Source organism: Cervus canadensis, chromosome 10 (genome assembly GCF_019320065.1).
Source record: "Cervus canadensis isolate Bull #8, Minnesota chromosome 10, ASM1932006v1, whole genome shotgun sequence".
NCBI lineage: Eukaryota > Metazoa > Chordata > Mammalia > Artiodactyla > Cervidae > Cervus > Cervus canadensis.
Window position 1 is genome coordinate 77,533,253 of NC_057395.1, and position 24,122 is coordinate 77,557,374.

Consider the following 24,122-nt stretch of genomic DNA (forward strand, 5'->3'; position numbering starts at 1 on the left):
GAGCTTGCTTTTGTGTATGGAGTTAAGGAATGATCTAATTTCATTTTTTTACATGTGGCTGTCCAGTTTTCCCAGCACCATTTGTTAAAGAGACTGTCTTTCCAACATTGTGTAGTCTTGTCTCCTTTGTCATAGATTAATTGACTAGGTTAATGGGCTTATTTCTGGGTTTTCTATCCTATTCCATTGGTCTATATTTCGATTTTTGTGCCAGCACCATACTGTTTTGATGACTGTAGATTTGTAGTATAGTCTGGGAGCCTGATTCTTCCAGCTCCCTTTTTTTTTTTTTTCCTTTTTCAAGATTCCTTTGGCCATTTGGGGTCTTTTATGTCTTCATACAAATATTGAGATTTTTTTGTTCTAATTCTATGAAAGATGCTATTGGTAATTTGATAGGGATTGCACTGAATCTGTAGATTACCTTGGGTAGCATAGCCATTCTGACAACATTGATTTTTTTCAGTCTACGAATGTGGTATATCTTTCCATCTGTTTGTTGTCTTCAATTTCTTTCATCAGCATCTTATAGTTTTTGGAGTACAGGTCTTTTGTCTCCTTAGGTAGGTTTATTCCTAGGTATTTTATTCTTTTTGATGCAATGGTAAATGGAATTGCATCTTGAATTTCTTTCTGATCTTTCATTGTTAATGTATAGAAATGCATTAAACTTCTGTGTATTAACTTTGTAACCTGCAACTTTAACTTTACCAAATTCATTGAGTTCTGTCTTCCAGGTTACTTACCCATTCTTCTCGTGTATTGTTCACCTCTGTTTGTTTGTTCTTTAGTTCTTCTAGGTCCTTGGTAAACATTTCTTGCATCTTCTCAATCTTTGCCTTCATTCTTTTTCCGAGATCCTGATTTATTTTCACTGTCATTCTGAATTCTTTTTCTGGGGGGTTGCCTATCTCCACTTCATTTAGTTGTTTTTCTGGGCATTTATCTTGTTCCTTCATCTGGGACATAATCCTACTTCTTTTCATTTTGGGTCGCTTTCTGTGATTGTGGTATTTGTTCTGGAGGCTGATGGGATTGTAGTTCTTATTCCTTCTGTCTGACCTTTGGTGGATGAGGCTTGTGCAAGCTTCCTGATGGTAGGGATTGGCTGTGGGGAAAGCTGGGTCTTGCTGTGGTGGGCAGGCCATGCTCAGTAAAACTTTTAATTCAGTCCTGCTGATGGTGGAGGCTCTGCTCCCTCCCTGTTTGGCCTGAGGTGACCCAGTCCTGGAGTCTGTCGGCTTCTATAGTAGGGCTGTTGGTACCCCCAAGAGGACTTTGCTGAGACGCATCTCCCACGACTGCCACCGCCAGTGCCCCCACTGCCGTGGCAGGCCACTTCCGGCCCACCCTTCTGCAGGAGACCCCCAGACACTCACAGGTAGGTCTGGCTCAGTCTCCTGTGGGGTCGCTGCTCCTCTCCCCTGGGTCCTGGTGTGCACAAGACCCTGTTTGTGCCCTCCACGAGTCTGTTTCCCCTCGTCCCATGGAAGCTCTGCAGTCAAATCCCACTGGCCCTCAGTCAGATTCCCTGGGAATTCCTGGTCCCCAGGCTGGGGAGCCTGAGGTGGGGCTAAAACCTTCACGGCGGTGCCAGAACTTCTCTGGTATTACTCTTCTCCGGTTTGTGAGTTGCCCACCCAGCGGGTATAGGATTTGATTTTATTATAATTGTTCCCCTCCTACGGTTTCGGTGTGGCTTCTCCTTTGTCCTTGGATGTGAGGTATCTTTTTTTGGTAGGTTCCAGTGTCCCTGTCGATGGTTGTTCAACAGCTAGTTGTGATTTTGGTGCTCTGGCAGGAGAAGATTGAGTGCACATCCTTCTACTCTGCCATCTTAATCTCCTCCAGTTTCACAGTTTTTAACGTATCAAGATAACCATGTTGTACGTCTTAACTATACACACTTTGTCAATCATGCCTTCATAAATTTGGGGAAAGAAAAAAATGCAAAGGGAAGTCAGTGTGCAGACAGGGCGGGTGGGTATGAGCCAGGGTGGCCAGGGCATGAAGGTAAAGGTGGTCCAGCAGGCCCGAGACAGAGAGGTGGGATTCCAGAGATGGAGCCACCAAAGCTTGCTGATGTGTGGAGGCCCAGGGACATGAAAGATCCAGCTGCTTAGATGGTGTTGTCATAAACACGTGTCATAAAACAGGGTGTGCTAGAGGATTGGGGCTAGGCAGTGGAGAGAGGAGATTGAAAATTAGGGAGGTTGGGGGCGTGTTGAGCTAGAGATGCCTCCTGATTGTCAGAATGGAGAAGTCACACAGACAGTGTGAATCCAGAGCAGGTATGTGAGGGAGGGTGTATGTAAAATCCAGTGCCATTACGGTCCTATGAATGCTTTTCCTCAGGAACTGTCCTGAAGGTATTAATTGCAGAGAGCTCTTGATCAGATCTCCATGGCAGCCCTGATGTTTTGAGAACCAGCGGATACCAGCAACCTTATGATCTGGGGTGTTTCATCAGTAGCTCATAGAAAGCCCTCAGCTGCTCCCTCTGACCTCCACTTAAAAAAAAAAAAAAAAAGCTAAGATTCGATTGCCGCCATACTTTGTGTCTGGAGTTCAACGCAGAATTTTATTTCTTGGCTGTGCTGGTACCAGGTTGCTGCACGCGGGCTTTCTCGTGTGGTGAGTGGGGGCTGCTGTCCTTCTCTGGCCCGTGGGCTTCTCTTGCTGCGAGCATGGGCGCTAAGGCATGCAGGTTTCGGTAGCTGTGGCATGCCAGTTTAGTCATCCCTAGGCATGTGGAGTCTTCCAGACCAGGGGTCGAATCTGTGTCCTCTGCGTTGGCAGGTGGATTCTGCTTTAAAAAATCTGTGAGTGTGGCTATGTCTGTGTCAGTCGCTCAGTCGTGTCCGACTCTGCGACCCCGTGGACTGTAGCCCGCCAGGCTCCTCTGTGCATGGAATTCTCCAGGCAAGAATACTGGAGTGGTTTTCCATTCCCTTCTGCAGGGGATCTTCCTGACCAGGGATCAAACCTGAGTCTCCTGCACTGCAGGCGGATTTACTGTCTGAGTCACCGGGGGAGCCCGTTTATTTTTAACTGGAGGAGAATGACTTTACAGTTTTGTGGTGGTTTCTGCCATATATTAACGTGAATCAGCCATAGTTACACATATGTTCCCTCCCTCTTGAACCTACCTCCTGCCTCCCACCCCATCCTACTCCTTTCAGTTGTCACAGAGCACCAGGTTGAGTTCCTGTGTGGTATAGCAACTTCCCACTAGCCATCTATTTTACACATGGTAATGTGTATATTTCAACGCTACTCTCTCAATTCGTCCCACCCTCTCCTGGCAGGCAGATTCTTAGCCACTGGACCACTAGGAAAGTCCCAGTGCAGAATTTGAGTTTAAAAACTCTAGTAAACCAAGAGTTCCCAAAAAGTCCTGCGGTGAAGCAAGGGTTTCCATCTCTTTGGTGATAACTCTGTATTAAGCCACTTACCAGGCTGGACTTGTGAATTTTATTGGGAGAGTGGAAGCAGAGACAGTTTAGAGTGGGAGCCCTCTTTGCAGGAAGCTTGGTCCAGCTCATCGCAGCTCCCAGGGCTCCTCAAGCAAAAGAAGCTGCTCTGCTCTCATCTCCTAGTGGTGCCTGTGGTCTGTGCCTCCATCACCGGGTTATTTCACAGTCAACCTGCCCTCGCCAGGAAACCCGTTTCCTTCCCTTCTGTGAACCTGAGAAGGTTGTGTAGGAGTCAGCGTTGTGTTTTCTCCTGGAAGCTCTGTTTCTTCTTTAATTTCCCACGTGTTATAAGCCAGTGTTACACTTCTCCTCAGCACAGACGTGTACACCTCTCTGCTTCAGGGAGCAAGGGACATCAGCAGAATGTAAAGTCTCCCCAGGGAGGGGAGGTTGGATGCCCCAGGGTGTGTTTCCCTTTTGTTTCAGGATTTGAAAGTTGGATAAGTTCAAGTTTGGGGCTTTAACTAGTTAACTAGTTGGTTAACTAGCTATCCAGTTAGAAAAATTTAAGACCTATCATCAAAGCTCTGAATGCTTCCTTCCAGATATTGGGGAATTGAAACCCACCTTTGACTATTAAGTTTCCCAACATTTTAACTAGTAGATGTATTAATAGTTAACATGCATTAAGCTCTGCCTGTGAAACAGGGACTATTCTTAGCTTCATTTTACATCTGGGGAAACTGAGGCACAAGCTGAATTTGTTTACCAAGCGTAGCTCACATAAATGTAGAACAAATTTATTTTTTAAACGGTCATATAGTTTTATCTATATAGGTTTATATTTTGTTTTCTGCTTCAGATGATTCTGGGTCCTATTCAGGAAAAGGGACATGAGGTTTTCAGAAGGTGAGTGAATTTAAAGAGAACCAGATGTATACAGGTACAGCAAAAATCGTGAAGGGGCAGAGCTGCTGCTAGGGTGAATGTGGGGGTGGGTTCCTGGAAAATATTTCTGGTGGGACTCTTGTATTTATAAGTGATTTGAGTCATACTCAAATCAACATTTCATGGGCTTCTCCGGTGGCTCAGTGGTAAAGAACCTGCCTGCAATGCGGGAGAAGATGCGGGTTTGATCCTTGGGTCGGGAAGATCCCCTGGAGGAAGGCGTGGCAACTCACTTCAGTATTCTCACTGGGAAAATGCCATGGACAGAGGAGCCTGGCAGGCTGTGGTCCATGGGGTTGCAAAGAGTCGAACACAACTGAAGCGGCTGAGCATGTGCACATGCAAATCAATATTTCAGCCCCGTTCTGTTGGCCCAGCCCCACACGATCCCATGAAAGTGAAAATCCTGTGCTGACCATTAGGAGCAATCTGCTCACCAGGAAGCTCTTCTGGAAGCTGGCTGGGCCCCATAGGTGTGGGTCCTGGAGCTCTTTGGGATGTCTGGCTGACCTTGTGCCCTGAAGGAAATGGATGAGATGGCCCCATTAGAGGGGGGACCAGGGGCATTTCAAGCCAGCAGTCATGCAAGACCCTGTGTATGCTTGGGATGCCCTAGCCACATGGAACAGCTGGTTCCAGGCACTGGCAGGGGCTTGGGAAGTCCCCAAGAAGGTATCCCAAATGCAGGCTATGGTGGGGTGGAGTGGGTCCCTGAAGCACAGGGCCTGGGACAGGGACCCTGCTTCCCTGGGGTTTAGGGGATGCACTGAAGAGTGGGATGACCTTTGAACTGTATTACTTTAAGACTTTTAATAGCAACCTTTTCCCAAACCTCATAGATGCTTTAGCTATAAGGAGAAAAAACTGTTATAAAGAGGAAGCCATCCGGAAAATTCTAGTCTTTATAATATCCAATTCTGCTTGTGGGTTTGATGGTAAAAGATAATTTGGGGGAACTTGGGGATTTTGTAAAACATTCCAGCCAGGAGACTGTTTCGCCTTCCAAGTGACCAGCGTAGCCCAGTTCCCTGTAAGAGCTCTGGGGCCCCCTGCGAGCTGGCCCAAGGTGGCCACCATGCTACTTCTAAAGGGGTCTAGAGACACGTCACAGCTGAGCTGCAGTGGGGGAGCAGGGAGGGGATAGGGCAAATCCAGACCGAGCTCACGGCTGTCACCTTGGGATTCTGATGTCAGAGGTCGTGGTTCCTTCCACACAGCCTCCTGAGCATTGGAGGTGGTGGTTTAGTCTCCAGGTCGTGTCTGATTCTTGTGACTCCATGGACTGTAGCCCACCATCTGAACCGCCAGGGAGGTCCTCTGCAGAGTATTAGGAGTGTCTTTTGTATGCTAATGAGATGGTTGGTGGTTGGGCCCCTAGAGAGCTGCCAGAGGGGACTGGCTGCTGAAAGAGGCATGATGGAGGGTTGAAATCTTCGGCCCCGGAACCTCCAGAGGGCAGAGAAGGGCTCTGGTCACCTGTGGCCTGTGATTTAATCAGTCACACATACATAATGAAACCATGGTAAAAATCTCTAATGACTAGGCTTGGAGAGCTTCTGAGTTGGTGAATCGAGGTGCTGGACGGGGAGGGTGATGAGCCCAGAGACGGCAGAGAAGCTTTGAGCCCCTTCTCCAGATCTTGCCCTATGCATCTCTTCCATCTCTTCCAGAGCTGTATCCTTTATAATAAATCTGTAAATATAAAGTGATGAGGAGTTCCCTCTTCCATCATAGCTCAGTTGGTAAAGAATTTGCCTGCGACGCAGGAGACCCTGGTTCGATTCCTGGATCGGGAAGATCCCCTGGAGAAGGGAAAGGCTACCCACTCCAGTATACTGGCCTGGAGAATTCCATGGCCTGTACAGTCCATGGGGTTGCAAAGAGGCAGACACGACTGAGCGACTTTCCCTTTCAACACATGCAAACTACCTTTTGGGCTTCCCTTCTAGCTCAGTCAGTAAAGAATCTGCCTGCAGTACAGGAGATACGGGTTCGATTCCTGGGTTAGGAAGATCCCCTGGAGAAGGAAATGGCAACCCACTCCAGTATTCTTGACTGGAAAATCCCATGCACAGAGGAACCTGGTAGATTCCCAGTCCATGGGGTCGCAAGAGTCTGACACGACTTAGCGACTAAACCAACCACCACTAGTGATTAAGAAAGTGCCTTGCAGTGCAGGGGACTCAGGTTCGATCCCTGGTCAGGGAACCAAGGTCCCCCTGCCGTGGCATGCATGCAGCTGCGGAGCCCATGAACCACAGCAGAAGGTCCCGCCTGATGTGACAGAACCCTGCGTGCGGCAGCGAAGACCCGACGCAGCCTAATGGATACTTTTCTGAAAGTGATAATAAGCATCAGGTCAGAAGTAAAATGGGTAAGTGCCGGTCTCATAGGGCTGAGACGAGCAGGAGAGCCACGCATGGTTCATGCACACAAAAAAAACAGTCCCTGCTGTATGAACTCAGAATGGAAGGGGGTATTTGAACAGCATCTCTATAGAAGAAGAGATACACCCAAGGAGCCATTGCTTTCAACAGTTTTATTGCTAAACTATCATGATACAAGCCGTATAAAAATACTTTACATATAGCAAAAATAAACTACATTAAACTGGAGATTAAAAACATTTTGCATAGGAATGTGATGTATTCAAACTCCTTTTTAACAGTCAAGATTTTCAAAATCTTTAAGCCTTCCAGCACCACCCCGGGAGAGAGACTTTTTATCTGTTGGAGAGTTAACAAGGACATTCTTAACATCTTCTCCCCTCTGAGGGCTCAAGAGGCAACAGCGGTGAGTGAGGTTCTTTGACAAGATGTGTGTCAAGGTGCTCAGCTTGTCCCAGCCACGGCCTCCATCAGTTCAGGCCAATCAGCGTGCTGAAAGCACCTGCTAATGGCATCATTTGCATCTAAAGCCCGAACTGGCAGGCAGAGTTTACTCTAATTGGCCAGCAGCTGCTTAAGGGCAGGGTTTTAATCCTTTCTTCCGGCACTCAACACCCCAGCTTGTATTTTTGAGAGGGGAGCTGGCTTAGGGAGCACAGCTAGCTCACCAACCACCAGAAAAGTTCGTATTCAAACAGAATTAAGACAGTGGTGTTGGCTATAACTCAAGACACTCATGAAAACTGAAAGAAGTTGATGTTTGGGATCAGTTTCATGTGATGCTTCTTTTCCTTAGGCAGTCACTGGAATGCAGGAAAACCGTTTGCATCGGCTGGTTTGGCTCCATGAGATTTAGTGCCCAAGACCCAGGGTTAAGATGTGTTGGGGACCCACTAAGGGGCTGGCCCTCCGAGAGTGAGCTCAGGAAGGCTTACCCCAGCTTGTCAAAAATGTCACAACCCCTGTGCCTCTTGTGAATGTTAAGCAAACAGTTGTTAACCAGACCCTGACATTCTTTCAATTCTGAACAAATAAAAAGCACTTGGAAGGGGTTTGACATGAAAATAAACACACCCAAGCCTCCCTTTAGTTCAGAGTGACAGATGAGAACACATCGGCTTCCGATCTGTGTGCATGTGACAGCTCCCACGCCGGCCAAGGCTGGCTTCCTGGGAGGGATGGCTTGACCACTGGATGCAAACAAGAAAGGCTGCGTCCACGCGTCCCCGACCTTGGAAGGAGTCGCTGGGATTCGCCAGCGTGGTGTCTCTGGGTTCCCCAGAGTTCTCACGCCCCTTGGGTGACGTGTCTGTCTGCCCGGATTGAGTCGGCTCAGTCAGCCTCAGCCTGCGCTCGTGTTCTGTGGATAGGAGCCTTTTTAGACTCCCCACTACAACACGGGCAGTTCCGTCACCTCAGAATCACCTCCTGGTCACTTCCTGGGGCCCGAGACACTGCCCAGTGCCCAGTGACAGAAGGCGGCTCAGAGCCGAAGCTGGCAGCATCCGCAGGCAGCACCCAGGGCCGCCGCCTCCCACGAAGCCATCCCGCCCCTGCCTCTGGATGTGGCCTCTCCCAGGACGGGAGACACGGGCTCTGAGGTGGGCTGCTTTTGTTTTGTTCTCCTGGAATGAGTAACACGTCTTCAGGAATACATCCTCTCTCTCAAGGAAAACAATCCTCAACAGGTATGCAAAAAGAGACATTTAAAAAAGATTTTTAACCACTTATAAATATTTTCTAATTCCAACAAGGATGTGATATTTTGAGGACAGATACAAAGCATAAAAATACAGATAAGAAAATAAAATTTAATACCATACTCATTAATTTGGGGTTGCCATTATATATTATCAAGCAGCAGTTTTTTGTACAATACAGGAAGACTCGCAAACTTTGGAAATATACTACATTCAGCAACAGGGCAGATTGCTGTTGGAAGGGTTATCTATTTACATGACCTTGGATGTAGCAAGTGCAAACCTCCACCTAACAGATCCTTCTAACACACGTGCAACACACCCATCTTGACAGTTTAGACATCCTTTTTCTCTCTCTTTGAGGCCCTATTGCCTCTTCCCATACTGAAAATATTTCACGAACAGTTTACTTGGCGAAACGTCCCCCTGGCCTCTGTCACTGACAAAACTTTCTTGATTGCTGTCACATCCTATTACACGTTCTCTTGCCTGTTTATGTCTCAAATCTAATGCTTCTGTTTCCCTTGTTATTTGGTATAGCTGTTTATGAAAGTGCTTCCTATAATACCCAGCTAGGATGTCTTCGGAAAAAAGTGTGTGTCTCACAGACACAAGCACATACACCTATACGTACAGAATTCTGAGCTACTAGGAGGCCCTTTGCACTAACATGGTTAGAACAGTGACGGAAAACGCATTAGTCCTTTTTCACCTCATGCACAATGCAGCTGAGCGACTTTGCTACAATAGCAGGAAGGCACTTGGGTAAAACATTCAGATAACCGAGGAAAGGCCAAGTTCCCTCATGTGCAAAAAAAGAAAAATGGCTCCCAGCCAGGTCAAGTGAGAATAGACTGCTTACCAAACGCTTGAGCCCCTTCCCCGTGAAGTCACTATTGCTGGAGAGTTCTTTGGGTAAAGCTGCTTAGATAAGGAACTCTTTACCAGTGAGGAAGAATTTTGCATCCCAGAAAGTCTGCATCTCGCAATGGCGGTCAGCTTCTTACTGATACTGTTTGTTGAAAAGAATTTTGCTAAACTCTGCCTGGGGTGGGTGGGAAAAGTCCCCGTCCTTGGGGGAAAAGAAATGCAAGGTCCTGACCGAAAGGGGACAGACACGGCTGCAAAGGCATTGTGTTCTCTCTCTGGAGCCCCAAAGACAGCAGCCCAGGTCACCAGGTCCTGGGTTCTGGTCCAGCTGTCAAAAGGTTTTCCCTCTCTGGGGAGACTTGACAACAAAGCCAGGACTTAGAAAACCCATGGGGAACCCTAAGTGCTACCCATCTCAACTCTACAAGGCGGCAGGCCTGATCAAAGCCTTTTGAAGACTGCTAGGAATATTTACACTCCAAGCCGATTAGGGGAGAAGCAATTAACATCTGAAAAGGAATCCCTGGCCTGTCCTGGGTTTCTGCAATTAGTGTAAACAAACATCTGTGTGATTAAAAACTCACCTGCCAAGAACTTGGAGTGTTTTATTTGTTTGCAAAAGTTGCCCTAAGGGAGACAGACTCTTGTGGGTGCACTCCACAGAAACAGGATGGGGGCGTACACTGCGTACCCCTTCTGAGTGGTCTGAGCCGAGAGCCTTCAGATTGAGGGCTGTGCAGGGAGTGGGTTTGCTTCTATTTAGGTCACTTTTGTGCTGGATGAAGCAGGTGATGTAGATGTGTCTTTGGGGGTGGGGGAGAGGGGCAGGTTTCAATGGTCCAGGTAAAGGTAACCAGCGAACTCTGGAGTCAGATCCCTAGCTGGTGTGTCCCACTTTGAGTCTAGGCCGGACAGGGGATTCAGCGTTCTTCCTGGAGGAACCCACCCACTGAAACACTTGGACCTGCCAATGACCACACTTCACTTAACAAAGATACCTGCGTGGTTTTGGGTTTTTGTTTGTGGGTTGGGGGTTGCTTCAGCCCTTCTGCCATTCCTTCTCAAAATTCAATGCACATGCTTGAGATTCTTCTTAACTATATTATGGAAAAGCGCTTGGGCTGTTGGAGAAAAGTACGTGGGGAGAGCAGAGAGTTGTGAAGCTTGTCCGGCTGCAGTGGACGGCGCTCTCCCCGCAGCTGGGGTGAGGCCCACCAGTCCGATGCAGGGGGCAGGGCAGCTGGCCGAGAAGCCCCCCCTCCACCTCCAGCCAGCTTTTTGAAAGCAGAGAAGGTGGGGGGAGGGGGACATACACATGTCATAACTTAAGGCCAAGAAGTTTTAACAGGTAAACTTGTATAAGCCAGATCGGGTTTGTTTTTTGCTTCAGAAGCAGAAAATCTAAAAACCAAGCTTGAGCTGTGGCCCATCCACGGTGAGGCCCATGCGACCACTAGGTGAGGATGGGCCGCTTCTCTGTTTCTCTCCAGCCTGTCAGCTAAGTCACGTTCCTTTGGTTGCTCTGTTGAAGAACCTCCTTTGCTTCAAAAGGTACAAGAGTTGTATTGGTGACCCAAGAAAGTGAAGGCGAGGGCTGGGGTTCAGTTGCCACACCCTCATCTTCTGTTCCAGCGGCCGGTCTTGTTCAGAATGTATCTGGGGTCAGCAGGCACTTAAGGCTTGGATGGGACACCATCAAAGTCAACGGAGATGCTCTTTGGGGGTTAGAGCAGGACCCGGGATGCAGAGAGAAAGGCGGCGAGCTCAGGGATGAAGGTTAGCTTTCGGCGGGTACTTGGCCCTGCCCGCAGCCCCGGGGCAGGGTGGACGCTGGGGCGGAGGGCCAGGGGCCATGGGAGGCTCCAGGGTCAGCCTTGTGGATGGACGGTGTCCTGCTAATGACTTCTACGTCTGATTTCGGGCGGGAGGTCCTGAAAACTCCTTCCTGATAATTTCATTGACTACAAAAGAAAGAGAAGGGGCAAGTGAGATGGCAGGAAAAACACGAATGTGGTCAGCTTTCTAGAACCTAATTCAAGCGGGCTGTTTTATAAAACAGGTTTTTGTGCTTTGCGATAATACATTCGACAACTTTTAACATAAGAAATGCCTTCCCACATTGTGACACCCCCCCCCCCCAAAATGATGCTGTTTTGTGGTATGGGTTTGTTAGTGAAAATTGCCCACATGGTGACATTTAAAACTTGTGATGGCAGGAATGGAGCTGGGCCACAGGGAAACACAGTCTCCTTTTTTATTGAATGCACTGAGGTGCTTTACTTATACCAAACTCTGTCTGTTACTGGGACGTCCAGAAAACACCCACTGTGTGACCAAAACACAGCTTGACCCACAAAACCTACAGCTCTCAAGAGGGGCCTTTAAAAGGGGAGTGGGCGGAGCCACCACAAGGACTAAGCCGGCAGTGCAGACAAAATCTCCCATCTCTTCCAGCACAGGCGGGAATTCCACCCCTCACCCCTCCTCCTTGGTCAAACTATGAGCCTTCTCAAGTACCAGCGTCCTCCAGGGACTCTGCAAAGTTCCATCACCCGCTGCCCCAGGAGACACTGGGGAATCCGCAGGGAACCAACAAGGCGATGCCAGCCACTGGCGTCAGGGAACTAGCCCTCCTCTCCCCTCCTCCCCCTCCTCTCCTCTCCTCTCCCCTCCCCTCCTCCCCCTCCTCCCCCTTCTCTTTCCTCCTCCCCCCTTCTCACCACCTCTCTGAGGCACCGGCTCTCAGAGTCAGGACCAGGACGGGAAGGTCCTGGGAGAATGGCAATCACAAAAAGCCTGCCCTCAGCGTTCTTGGGGAAAGCTGCCGTCATCGGCAGCCGGACGCCAGGCAGGCTTGTGCACCGCCCTCAAGGGTGTGTGTGCACCTTGGTTATTGCAGCTGATTGTGGGGACTGGCCCCAGGGGCAGAAGCGGGGGGCAGACCCCCTGGGACCCCTTCAACGGTAGATGGATCCCCCCTCCCCGTTCCAGCACTCAATGTCTTCCCACAGGCTCCTCCTCCTGTGTTTTCTCATCTCAATCTCATCCTGGAACTGCAGAGAGGTGAGCAGCAAGGGCTGTCAGGTGTGTGCAGAGCCCCCTCGTGGTCACGCCAGGCCCCCCTTGGGTTCAGGGTGCTTTCCCTTGAAAACCCCCGCCAGGATGAGTCTGCAGCGCCCAGAATAAGGAGAGAGCAAACAGCTCCCTCACTGAATGGGCTGTGACCTCACCTCCCCGCACCTGTGTTCTCGTGTGCAGAGTGAGACTCCTTATGGTGTGTACGTCTCGGGAGTGTGAGGATGTTGGGCTCCTCGCATGATGCCAGGTACCCGGCCCTGTGTAGCGGTCAGCTCTGATGGGTAGTGATGCCCCCATGCTTCGTGCTGGACAGTAAACCCAGTGCTTTGCATCAGCGGGCTCCGTTTGGGGCAGAAATGAATTGGGCATCCTTCCTGTTCTTCAGATGCCTGCCGAAAGCAGGTGCAGGGACAGGTCAAGAGTTCAGGGTCCAGAGCCAGGCGGCCGGGACTGGACACCCACCTCTGCCACTTCCTCACTGTGTGAGCCTTGCCTTAGTGATGGAACTGCTCTGTGCCTCAGTTTCCCCCTCTGCACATTGTATAAAGACATGCCCTTCTGTCTACAGTTGTTGAGGTGCTTAAGTGAGAACACAGAAAATTATCCCAGTCCCCAGCGTATAGCAGATGTTGGTGTGCAGACTAGTATGTGCAGATGTATATACATATGAGAAAGTGACACAGGATCGATACATTAGAGTGACGGCCGGTTCTCACGTGCAGGAATGGGTCCATTGACAGGGACTCAGAGGATGACTACATGCATTCAGCTAACCAGCTCTGTCTGGGCACTGTGTACCAGCTGCCAATGCCTCCCAGGGGCCCCGAACCAGGAGCTGGCTGCAGAAGCCCCACCCTCCACCCTCCTCCCCGGCCTCTGGGAAAGCATGCGGGGCTGGGGGCCCTGGGCGGGGGCGCCAGGCAGGAGTGAAAGCGCGGTGCCAGGGGCGGAGGTGGGGCTCGGTGCGGCTTCACGCGAAGCTTTTCAAAGCCCGGATTCTGAAGGGCTTCCTGTTTTCTCAACCTAGGAAACCGAGAGGAGTCAATCCTCAATGGAAACTCTCCATGGCCTCAGTTTTCTAAAAATAACGGCTGGGCAAAACCGCCGGCAGAGCTGTGCTCACCAGAAGGGTCTGGGGGCCGGCTTAGGAGCTGGGGGGCGGCCAAGCCCCCCGCCCGGTGGACAGGGGCCACCCCCGCTCTCTGAGAGCGTGCGCAGCTCTCAGCCTGGCGGGCGCTGTGCCCCGGGCCCCGCGGGGCGGGTGGGGGCGTGCAGGCGGGCCCCTCGCGCCCACGCCGCCTCTCTGGGGAGCAGAGCCTTTCTTTTCTGAAACCTCAGCGCTCCGCCCCTGCCATGGATGAGGACGTTCTCTCGAAGAGGCGGTGGGGGTGGTGCCCACGGCTTTGTCCTCACGGGGGTCTGGCTAAAGCGTGGACTCCACGTGCCTCGAGGGGGGTCTCGCCTGGACCACCTCACCCCGACTTGAGAGGCCCCACCTCTGCGACTTCGAGCCCTGGGGTGGAAAGGAAGAGGGGCTGCTGCGCTGCGCTGCCTCTGGATGGATCTCATGTCAGCAGGGAGCCTCCCCCTTGTATCCCCAGGCCTTGCCGCCTTTATCTGTCCCATCTCAGCCCACCACGCGCTTTGCTGTCGCTATTCAGTTGCTAAGTCGTACCCAAGTCTTTATGACCCCATGGACTGCAGCCCGCCAGGCTCCTCTGTCCGTGGGACTCACCAGTCAGGAATACTGGGGTGGGCTGCCATTCTCTTCTCCAGGGGATCTTCCAGACCCAGGGATCGAACCCACGTCTCCTGCATTACAGGCGGATTCTTTACCCCTGAGCCCCCAGGGAAGCCCCCACTACGTGCGGAAGGTCCCCTTTACCCCAGAACCCTGCCCTGGGCCCCCGTTTCCCCTGGTCTAGTCCCCACTGTGACCTCGCCTCCTGTCGCCCTCGCCCACGCCCCAGCCAACCACAGGCTTCCACTCTGCATGCTCCCCAGGCCCTTGCGTGCCTCCTGCCTCTGCCCGTTTGCGGGTCTCCCCGCCTCTTCTACGGCTTTTCCTCTTCACTTCACTTCACTCAAGGCTCTGCTTGGCCCCCAACCCTGGGGACAGTCGGCAGCGACCCCACCCTGCTTGTTGCTCAGTCTCCTCCATATACCAGTTCCCGGCAGTTCACTATCCTTGTTCTTTAGTTTTCTTGTTCCCTCACAGCACCCTGGGCTCCTGAAGATGCCATGGCACGTGGGAAGCACTCAGTAACCTATCAGTGAGAAAGCGGAGCTTAGCAAGAGGCTCAGTAGCCTCAGGACACTGTCCACACTGGGATTTGGCTCCAGGTCTGACTCTGAGATCTGAGTGTGGAAACCACTCTCCCCGGTCGCTGCCATCAGCACGTCCTTCATCCCGCGGACGTCCTGAGCACCCACCACACGCCACCTCTTCTCCCGCCTCTTCCCAAATCGGCCGTAGGCAGTTCTCCAAACGGCCCCTCTCCCTGCCATATCCTGCCTTCCCTCCTGCCCGTCTTCCTGCCTATCACCTTTGCCCGGAAGCCGCCATACGTGCCTAGGTCCTGACTCCCTCCCAGAAGCAAACACTGAGTCCTCCAGGCACTCTGCCCCTCCTGGGCCACCTCACCCCGTCGCCTGTCTGCTCGCTGAACTGTGCGCAGCACCGCGCACCTTAGCCCACCACGGGGCCTGCACCATCAGCCTAGGCCACTTGGTTTCTCTCTCAGCCAGCTGACAAACGGGTTGTTGGTAGGTTGTTTGCCTGGAGCTGCTTCTCCATGAAAGAGTATAAGCCATTCACTTTTTTTCAGAGCTACACGCCAGGCACTGTACCAAGGCCTCGGTTACTTCTCAGACTACACCCAGCAATACACTCATCCTCATTTTATAGATGGAAAAAGACAGGTGGTTACCCGGCAGAGCAGGTGAGGGGGGAGGGATCAGGGTTTGAACCCACAGTCCATTTTATTAACCTGTACATTAATTACATGGCTCCACCATATGGGTAAAGAGACTGTGCTGTGAAGTTTGCTAGCCATCACCTTTCTTCTGGGGCCCTGGAATCCTTAGCATCATTTCTATGAGTCAGAAAAGACCAGGGCAGCCTCTGCGAGGTGAATGAGCAGAGGCGTGTGTGCTGAGTGGTTAGGTGGTCACTGAGAATCACTTTCTTGGAACAGAATTGAGGCCAGCAGTGTTCAGTCTGCCGCAAGCACCCCTGACCTTTTGTTACCCTTACAGAGAGGGGCCGTGATGAAAACACAGATGTCGAACATGGCTACAGCCTCAGGGTGACCTCTAACCTGACACCCAGGGCTGAAACCAGACAGAAAAGACAGACAGATGTAAGTTTATAAAAATTATATGTTTTTCTTTAAAAGTCCATAAAAGAAATCTGTAATGTTTTCAGGTTACATGACAAAGGTCATTCATATGTAAAGAGATATTACAAATCAATAACAATCCTAATAGCTACAGACATAAAAAGAATATAGCAGGGGTTAATGAACTCTTTCTGTAAAGGGCCAGATAAAAATATTTTCAGTTTTATTATAGCCCCTTACTCAACACCTCAGCTCTGCTTTAAAAAAAAAATGTAAAGCAGCCAGATAATATGTGAGCAAATGGGCATGGCTGTGTGCCAATAAAACTTTAATGAAACAGGCCGGGGGCCGCATTTGGCCTGAGAGATAGTTTCCCAGCTTTAGTATACACACCAACGGTAAAGAAAAAAAGGAAAGCACTGTATGTTTTCTTTCCCTACTTTTCAGGGGTACCACTCGGGGTAATCAGTGCCTTTTACTAGTATTGTTCATCAAACAACTCTGGGTTGATCAGTGTTAAATTTCTTGAAACTGATTTCTGCTAGCATCCCACTCTGCCCCAGGAATTTTCCGGTTCACTTGGGGCCCGGACACCTGCATGCTGAGTTCCTTCTCCTAACCAAGCTCGGAGGTGCTCCAGCTTCAGCCTGCTGGAGAGTGGCCACTCAGAGTCCCACACAGAAACCCACACAGATATAGTGGAGGTGCCACTTAAGACTTTCCAGGGAATTTTGACTATTCTAGGCTTTCTTTCCTTTAACTGCTGACTTTGGAACTTAATCCCCTGAGAAAGAAGCACCGGGAAGGAGGGGACGGGCCTCATCCTGTTTCTCTCCCAAACCTCAGGCATGTTTTCCCAAGTCTGGTCAGACCGTGTGCGGGCCCTCGAGAGCCCGGGGCAGCCAGAGAGTGGCTCCCAGAGCAGGGAGGCAGCGCGCTCGAGCCCAGAGGCCGAGTCTGTGCACTTCGCTCTGGAGCAGGGAGGCAGCGCTCGAGCCCAGGGGCCGCGTCTGCGTGCTGACGGGGCCCACGTGGGGCCAGGTGAGGTGGCTGGACTCCAGAAGGCCCATGATGTGCCCTCTGGATGCTTTTCCCCCTCTTGCCCTAGCTGCACTCAGGGAAAGCCACTCTGAAGGCCAGGTGTGACCTCCAGAGCTGGCCTGCTGTGTCCTGAGCACCCGGCCTGACTGCCCCACGAGCCAGGGGAAAGGGGGCCGTTGGCAGCGTGGGGTGTTGCACCCCTCGGCTTGCCTGTGACTCGGGGTTCACACAGCTTTTCACTTGCTAAGCGCCTCCGTGGCCTTTTCTCCCCCCCACCCCCGGCCATCCCCACGGGCTCTGGGGTAACTGAGAACTGGAGAAGAGCTTTCTAGAAGGGCCAGGCTTAGAGGTTCAGTGGAAAGGACAAAAACCCCCTTGACGAGGCCTGTAGCCCAAAGCCGTGGGTGGGGTCTGAAGAGTTACGTGATGGTAAGTCCCCTCTGAGGCCATGCAGAGCAAAGGCAGCCTGCCAGCGTTCCCAGGCCCCTGCGAGGTCACAAGCATTGCCAAGTTCTAACATCAGGGAGGGAAGAAGCACATTCAAGAGGCTCTTTGACAACTGGCCGAGTCTGAACACTGATCATTGAGCTGCATTTTTGTCATCCTGGCCCCCGGATGCCAGGGGGGCCCAGACTTCACGGATGGGACTCCTGGTTCCCGCTGGGCATCCAGGCAAGGGTGACTGGTGTTAATGCTGCCTTCTCACTGTCGATGGTGTTTGAGAGTCCCTGGTGGGGAATGTGCTGGGGAAACCCTCCCCCTGCTAAGGCTCCTGCTGCTGTTGGGAAGTGTTGGTGCATCTTGGCGGGCACTGTCCTCTGGGAAACAGGGCTTGGGATGTCAGCTCCGCTGTGTGTGCTGACAGAGGTGACATCGGATGGTCATTTTCACTGGGTTTTCACCATGGGACGTGTGCTGCTACCGAGGCCTCTGGGTCTGGCCTGTGATGGAGTGAACCCACTTTCACCGACAAATGGACAATTAACACATCGTTGACCACAAGATTTCTACAGAAACTAATGCCTGTGGCTGTAATACGTCTCTGGTCAATAATGTATTTAAAAAGTCACGGCCCAGTAGAACGGCAAGAGGCTGATGAGCCAGAAATACTGGCACTGGCTGGCCTCTGGCAAGTGCTCCCCGTGTGCTGGTACGGCATGCCTGCCTGAGTCTAAGCACCTGCCGGGCAGTAAATGACAGCAGCTGAGGCACAGGCAGGCGAAGGCGCCGTCCCGGGCGGCTCTCCCCCCCCAGGGCCGCCTGCTCCCATGCAGTCACCTGGGCTCCTCTGCACAGGCCCAGAGCCCAGGGTTGATGAGGGCCCCCCTGAGCCCAGGGGGAAAGCCACACCCAGCTCCAGCCTACTTCCAGAGCCGGGTGTCACATCCAGAAGTCGAGTGGTGGGTTAACCCCTTCCAAAGCAGGTAAGAAGGCCCCTGGGGGGAGGTGGAGCTTTGCGTTGACGACATCAAGATTGGAGAGGACCCAAGTACTGGGCTCTTCCAGAGGCTTCTGATCTACCTGCCCCCCTCGCATTCCCCAGCGTGGGACGCCCCGCCACTGCCGGAGAACACCTTCCCTCCCTGGGCATTGAGCACAGCGTACAGAGCCGCCAGGGAGCCGGCGCAGGGTGGGAGCAGAGCCCCCGAAGGCTGGGCCCGGCTCTGCCGCCTCCGCCCTGGAAGAGGGTGCTGGGTCCCCTGGGAGAGCATGCAGGCACCCCACACCTCGGAGCCACCCCCTACGCCCCGGCCTCCGAGAAGCTCAGCTATGTCCCCTGGGGGTGGTGGGGTCTAGCCCTCGAGTAGGAAATGTTGGAAAATGAGAGGGCTTTCAGGTGGTAGAGTCTTCCTTTAATTAAAAAAAAAAATCAAGTTAAGGAAACACACAGCTGGAAAACAAAAGGAAAGGCAGAAGATATCAATTACCTTTAACTTTGATTTCTCGGATCAAAGATCACAGTCATTCTGTTTCATAATATGTTTTGTATCCAGCTAAGGTGTGTGTCTATCAGCTCTGAAAAAGATTTGCAAAACCATTTTTGAGAAGAAAAAAAATCACCTTCAACCTCTATTACGCTTCCAACTCATGATAATATTATCCATGTAATGAGTAGCTGTTGACCCAGCGCCTCTGAGAACCCAGAATAGAACTCAACCCTCTGGCCATAGTTTAAGCCCCAATTCTGTATGGTGCCAGAATTCACCCCAAACCAGGGTAGTATCACTGCGATGAGGGACTTTATACAAAGAAACAGGGATCTCTGAAATCAAAGTTGATCAGCAAAGATAATGGTAGTTTGTTTTTTTTCTCTAAAGCAAGACAAAAGGACTGTACTGCTGGTATGCCATGCAGACTCAAATCATGGCCAACCAAAGAGATAAAATAACACTAGCAGATCAGAAAATCAGAATCTGATGATGCAGCTACTCAAAATGTAACCAGCCTCCTTCAGGCTTTTCTGTCTATGCTACATTTGACCCCTGCTTCCTCCGCAAGAGAGAGACAACCTCAGTGGGCATGCAAATTCTTATAATTGTACACTCTCTTCCTGTTTTTGTCTGGTTGACAAGTTACTATTTTTATAGCCCCTGCCCAGCTGAAGGTGCTCAGCGAGGAGAGGACAGCTATGTATCTTACAGGCATTCAATTATATCACATGCTCACTCCATTTTAAATAACCCCGCTCTGTAGCTATAGCATGCCTACAGCTTTCAAAGCACCAGTTTTCTCAATTCCTCTTGAAAGTGGCTGAGTTAGAAGACCAGAGTGCGTTTTGAGTGCTTGATTCAGAAGTATTTTCTGGGATTAGTTTCTTGCAGGGAATGACCTCGCCTTTCTCTAGATGCAGCCTTATTTCATCCTTAGGTAAACCAGGATAGTCTCTCAAAAAGGCATGAGCGCCCTGAATGCTCATCTGCAAGGCAGAGGACACACAATAGTGAGATCTCGTCTGCAGTTCCCGGCCTGGATGCCCACGTGATGGGCTCCAGGCAGGGCTGGTCTGATTGGGACTGGCTGGGTGAGGCACGGGCTGCTGCTCATCTGCCCTCTCCTCCTCCGCAGTGGCTGTGAACACAGTTTGGACCATGCGTTTCAGGCCCTCTCCTGGAGTGGAAAAGCCCACAGGCGGCTCCCTCACCATATCTTTTCTCTCTACTGCTACACACTGGCTGGTTTCAAATCCAAGGCAGAGAGCTGTCTGACCATTCCCGGCTCAGGGCCCTAAAATGACCAAAGGACTGTTTTCAGCCCAGACCTCACCCCTGAACGTCAGACTTAGATATCAGACTGCCCATGAGGCATTCAAAACTTCACAGTCAAAACCCAACTCCCGATCGTCACCATCATCGCCCCCAGCACCCCACTCCACTCCTTCCATCGTAGGAAACATACCCGCCCTCCTTCCGGTCGTTCAGGTCAATCTTGGTCACAGCCCACATCCTCTCCATGGCAGATGCTCCTGGATCTACCCTCAAAGTCTACCCAGAAACTAACAGCCTCCCCCACCTCGTCTGGCCCCCGGCACTGGCCCTCCCCCTTCCTTGTGCCTCTGTGCGGGGCTCCTGGCCCTCCCCCCAGCTGCAGCTGGTCCTGCTGGCACTTCAGGCACAAGTGGCCTTAGTGGTTGCTCCTGGGAAAAAGCGGCTCCAAGGTGCTAACATGGCCGAGATGTGTGCACTTTATCCATCCATTCAAGTGGGCTTCCCTGGTGGCCCAGCTGTAAAGAATCCACCTGCCAATGCAGGAGACACGGGTTTCATCCCTGGGTCGGGAAGATTCCTAGAGAAGGAAATGGTAACCCACTCCAGTATCCTTGCCTGGAGAATCCCATGGACAGAGGAGCCTGGTGAGCTACAGTACATGGGGTCGCAAAAGAATTGGACACAACCAGTCCATCCTAAAGGAGATCAGTCCTGGGTGTTCACTGGAAGGACTGATGTTGAAGCTGAAACTCCAATACTCTGGCCACCTCATGCGAAGAGCTGACTCACTGGAAAAGACCCTGATGCTGGCAAGGATTGGGGGCAGGAGGAGAAGGGGATGACAAAGGATGAGATGGTTGGATGGCATCACCAACTCGATGGACATGGGTTTGGGTGAACTCCGGGAGTTTGTGACGGACAGGGAGGCCTGGCGTGCTGTGGTTCATGGGGTTGCAAAGAGTTGGACATGACTGAGCAACTGAACTGAGCGACTAAACAACAGCTACCTGTTCAAGTTGCATTTAGCGGGGATCAGGTACCATGTACATGTCCAAGGTCACACCCTTGGAGCCGCACTTTTGAATCAAGGTGAAACCCCCGCACCAGTGGCGGGTCCCCCGGGAGCCCAGGGGTGCTCCAGCTCCATGCCCTGTCCCCCTGACAGGGGTTGAGAGAGTTCATAAAGCATCACACTGATTGGTTTGATTGCAGACTTTTGAGGTGCAGCTTCCTGCTCAGTTATGAATTTTCACCTTGGATCGTCTGCTTATTGGTGTAAGGCAGGCACCAGGAGCCAGAGGTAGGGCCTGTTTCAATTCAGCCAAGACCTTGACCACAACCCCCCCCCCCCACTTTGCAGGGGGCTGCCCGCGCCCCTTCCTTCCTCCTCAGTTATCTCTGGGGCTGGGGCTCTGATGCCCACTTCTCAGGTCAGGTTACTGAGGCAGAGAAGGATGGAGTGGGCCATCCAGGAACCGTCCCGGCTCCGTGGGTGCTAGTCCTAGATCAGGACTTTTCACACGCGTGAGATCATCGGGCTGCCCTGGGGACGGGGTGAAAATGCAGTTCTGTAGCAGTGTGACGCGAAGTCTCACAACCTCTGCCTGAGCCTCCGTCTCCCACGCAGCGAGGATCAGAACGCCTCCTGGGAGACACTGCTGTGAGGGTGGAGATGACGGAGCTGCCTCAGTCACAGGCAGCTGTTTATCAGCTCAGCCATACAGACCGTAAAGAAGAAAGACGGAAGGACGAGAAAAAGCTGTGGAGGGAGACAGATCAGCCCAGTCCGTCCTCCCCAGTAACCAAGAACACAGCTGTTTCCCTACATGTCTAAAGATGAAGTTCACGCCACTAGTCAGCGGTTAGTACCGTGGCCACTGGGAGAGAAGGCAGCATTTATGACACGCCCCCTCGGTGACAGCTAGAAACCGGCCCAGACTCGGGGAAAGAGGCCTCTGGCCCCGGAACCTGTGAGGCTACCGCTGAGGACCAATAGGGTGATGGGGCATTTTTCCAGTCCTCAGCATGAATCAGTGAATTGTCCTGCTGGTCTCGTGGATTTAGGATATGGGTTAGGAGTGGTTCACTGATTATCACAGATAATTAACACAAAAGTGCAAGGTGTCAGCAGACAAAACACAAACTCAGTCTGTCACCCTGACAAGTTCTACAACAAGCTTCCAGCCTCCTGAGAGCACAGGCGCACCTCTGAAGGGCATGGCATTCAGTGGGAAGTCCCGTATACCTCTGCGTCGGAGGAGGTAGGCTGCTGTTTGTGGCGGCTGAGTCACGTGAGTCGTGTCCAACTCTGCGACCCCAGGGACTGTAGGCCTCCAGGCTCCTCTGTCCAGGGAAGTTCCCAGGCAAGAATACCAGAGTGGGTTGCTAATTCCTTCTCCAGGGATCTTTCCAACCCAGGGATTGAAGCCATGTCTTCTGCATTGGCAGGTGGGTTCTTCATCACTGGGCCACCAGGGAAGCCCAGACTGGTCTTGGTGGTGGTGGTGACTTCGTCGTTAAGTTGTGTCCGACTCTGCGACCCCACGGACTGTAGCCTGCCAGGCTCCTCTGTCCATGGGATTCTCGAGGCAGACTGGTCTTAGGAACGTTCAGTTTAATGATTTTGTCATGGAAACTCTAGGGTCCCTCCCAACCAGTACAGAATGCGCTACCATTTTCTCCATATCCCGCTTTTTCCATGATCACACATCAACTTGCCATCTAGGGAGAAACTTTCTCTAAGCTTCTCTCAGCCACGCTGCCTACCAGGGAGGAACCAACTCTATCAACCTGAGACCCAAGCTGAGCTCATCTGCCCCGTCCTTTCCTCCAACTCAGCAGAATTTCTTCCGATTACATGTAGCTAAAGAGGCACCTCTCCTATCAAGCAACCGCACGGCTTCTAAGGCAGCAACCACAGGCAGGAAAGCATTCTGAACAAACCACGCGCGCCGCCTCGTCCCCTGCCACCTCATCACAGCCCTGGCCCCAGAGCTCTGCCGAGCGGCATCAGCCACAAAGCAAGCATTGCACCGTGGGCCATTGCCTTTAAAACAAAAACAGAAGCAAAAGAGAAGCACTTGTTACTCCATCCAGTTGAGATTCGGGAGAGAGTGATCCAAACCCACAGCTCAGCCTGCAACCACAAATGAGATGATAAAATAAATACCTAATTGTTTGGGAAGCCAGCTTTGTCTTTGGAGGTTAGAGGGATTAACCAAGCGTTTCTGTGAGCGTGCGTGTCTCCTTCGCCTTGCCTGTGTGGGAGAGGGGACTGAGGTGGGCCAGACAGGCTCGGTGGGGAAGAGGGGAACGCGGGGCGAGAAGAGACCGCACCATCCTGAGCTGCGGTCCTCGCGTCACAGAAGCGCACAGAAGTCCCCTGAGGCCTCTCAGACAGAGTCCAAAACCGCAGGCCTGCCTCACGGCTCCTGCTACTCAGAAAGGCTTCACTGGCTATTTGCTGAATCACCTAGTCTCATCTCCACCTTATCCATCAATTCACCTTCCAGATTGTTCTGTGTCCTGCCACACGTGTCATGACCAGCTGACCACACCCCCCACCCCCCCAACAAGGAGGACACCTTACATTTATCCATGTGTTTGCAAAGCCTGACTTAAGCCCACCTCCCCCAAGGAGGCATCCTGACCACTTCATGCTCCCTCAGGATTAGGCATTTGGTCCTGAAATTGGCCCCCGAGAGTTTTCAGTCACATCTGTCTCCCTCTCGAGGCCCTCAGCCCAGCTTGGTGTGAGAACTGACGGCCCTCACTGTCCGTCCAGCAAGTGCTGTCGCCACATGCATCTGGCAAGCCCACACCGTGGAGCCCCCGTGACAGGCAGCGCCGGGCGGCTGGGCGACCGCGAGACACACCTGGGCCCGGGTCCCCAGCCGCCCCGTCCAGGCCACGGAGCCACTGGCCGCCTGGAGGGGAATGCCGGCAGCCCAAGGGGGACCCGACCCTGCCCCTCTCCCAGCGAGAGTCACAGGCCGGGCCTGGCACAGACGGCCCGCACCTCCCAGACCTCCTGGAGTGCCCGGCGAGAACTGTGTGTGTGACATCACAGCGGGCGCCCCTCAGATACCGCAGCTCTCCCAGGACACGCGAACAGAAGCCTAACTCCTGACTCAGG

The 24,122-nt window shown here is 52.0% G+C and overlaps 1 protein-coding gene across 6 annotated transcripts in view; it reads right to left on the bottom strand.

Moving 5' to 3' along the window:
• Window positions 1-6,888: 6,888 nt before the first annotated feature.
• NFATC2 (nuclear factor of activated T cells 2) overlaps window positions 6,889-24,122 on the bottom strand; it is a 158,722-nt gene continuing 141,488 nt past the window's right edge. For 3 of the 6 annotated variants that reach the window (XM_043480067.1, XM_043480064.1, XM_043480062.1), the window contains exons 10-11: window positions 18,710-18,797; window positions 6,889-11,282 (exon numbers count right to left, since the gene is read on the bottom strand). In XM_043480067.1, the coding sequence (XP_043336002.1) occupies window positions 18,754-18,797 (44 nt within the window). In that variant the 3' untranslated portion in view covers window positions 6,889-11,282; window positions 18,710-18,753. The remainder of the gene's footprint in view (window positions 11,283-18,709; window positions 18,798-24,122) is intronic. The other 3 variants (XM_043480066.1, XM_043480063.1, XM_043480061.1) reach the window with 1 other exon arrangement.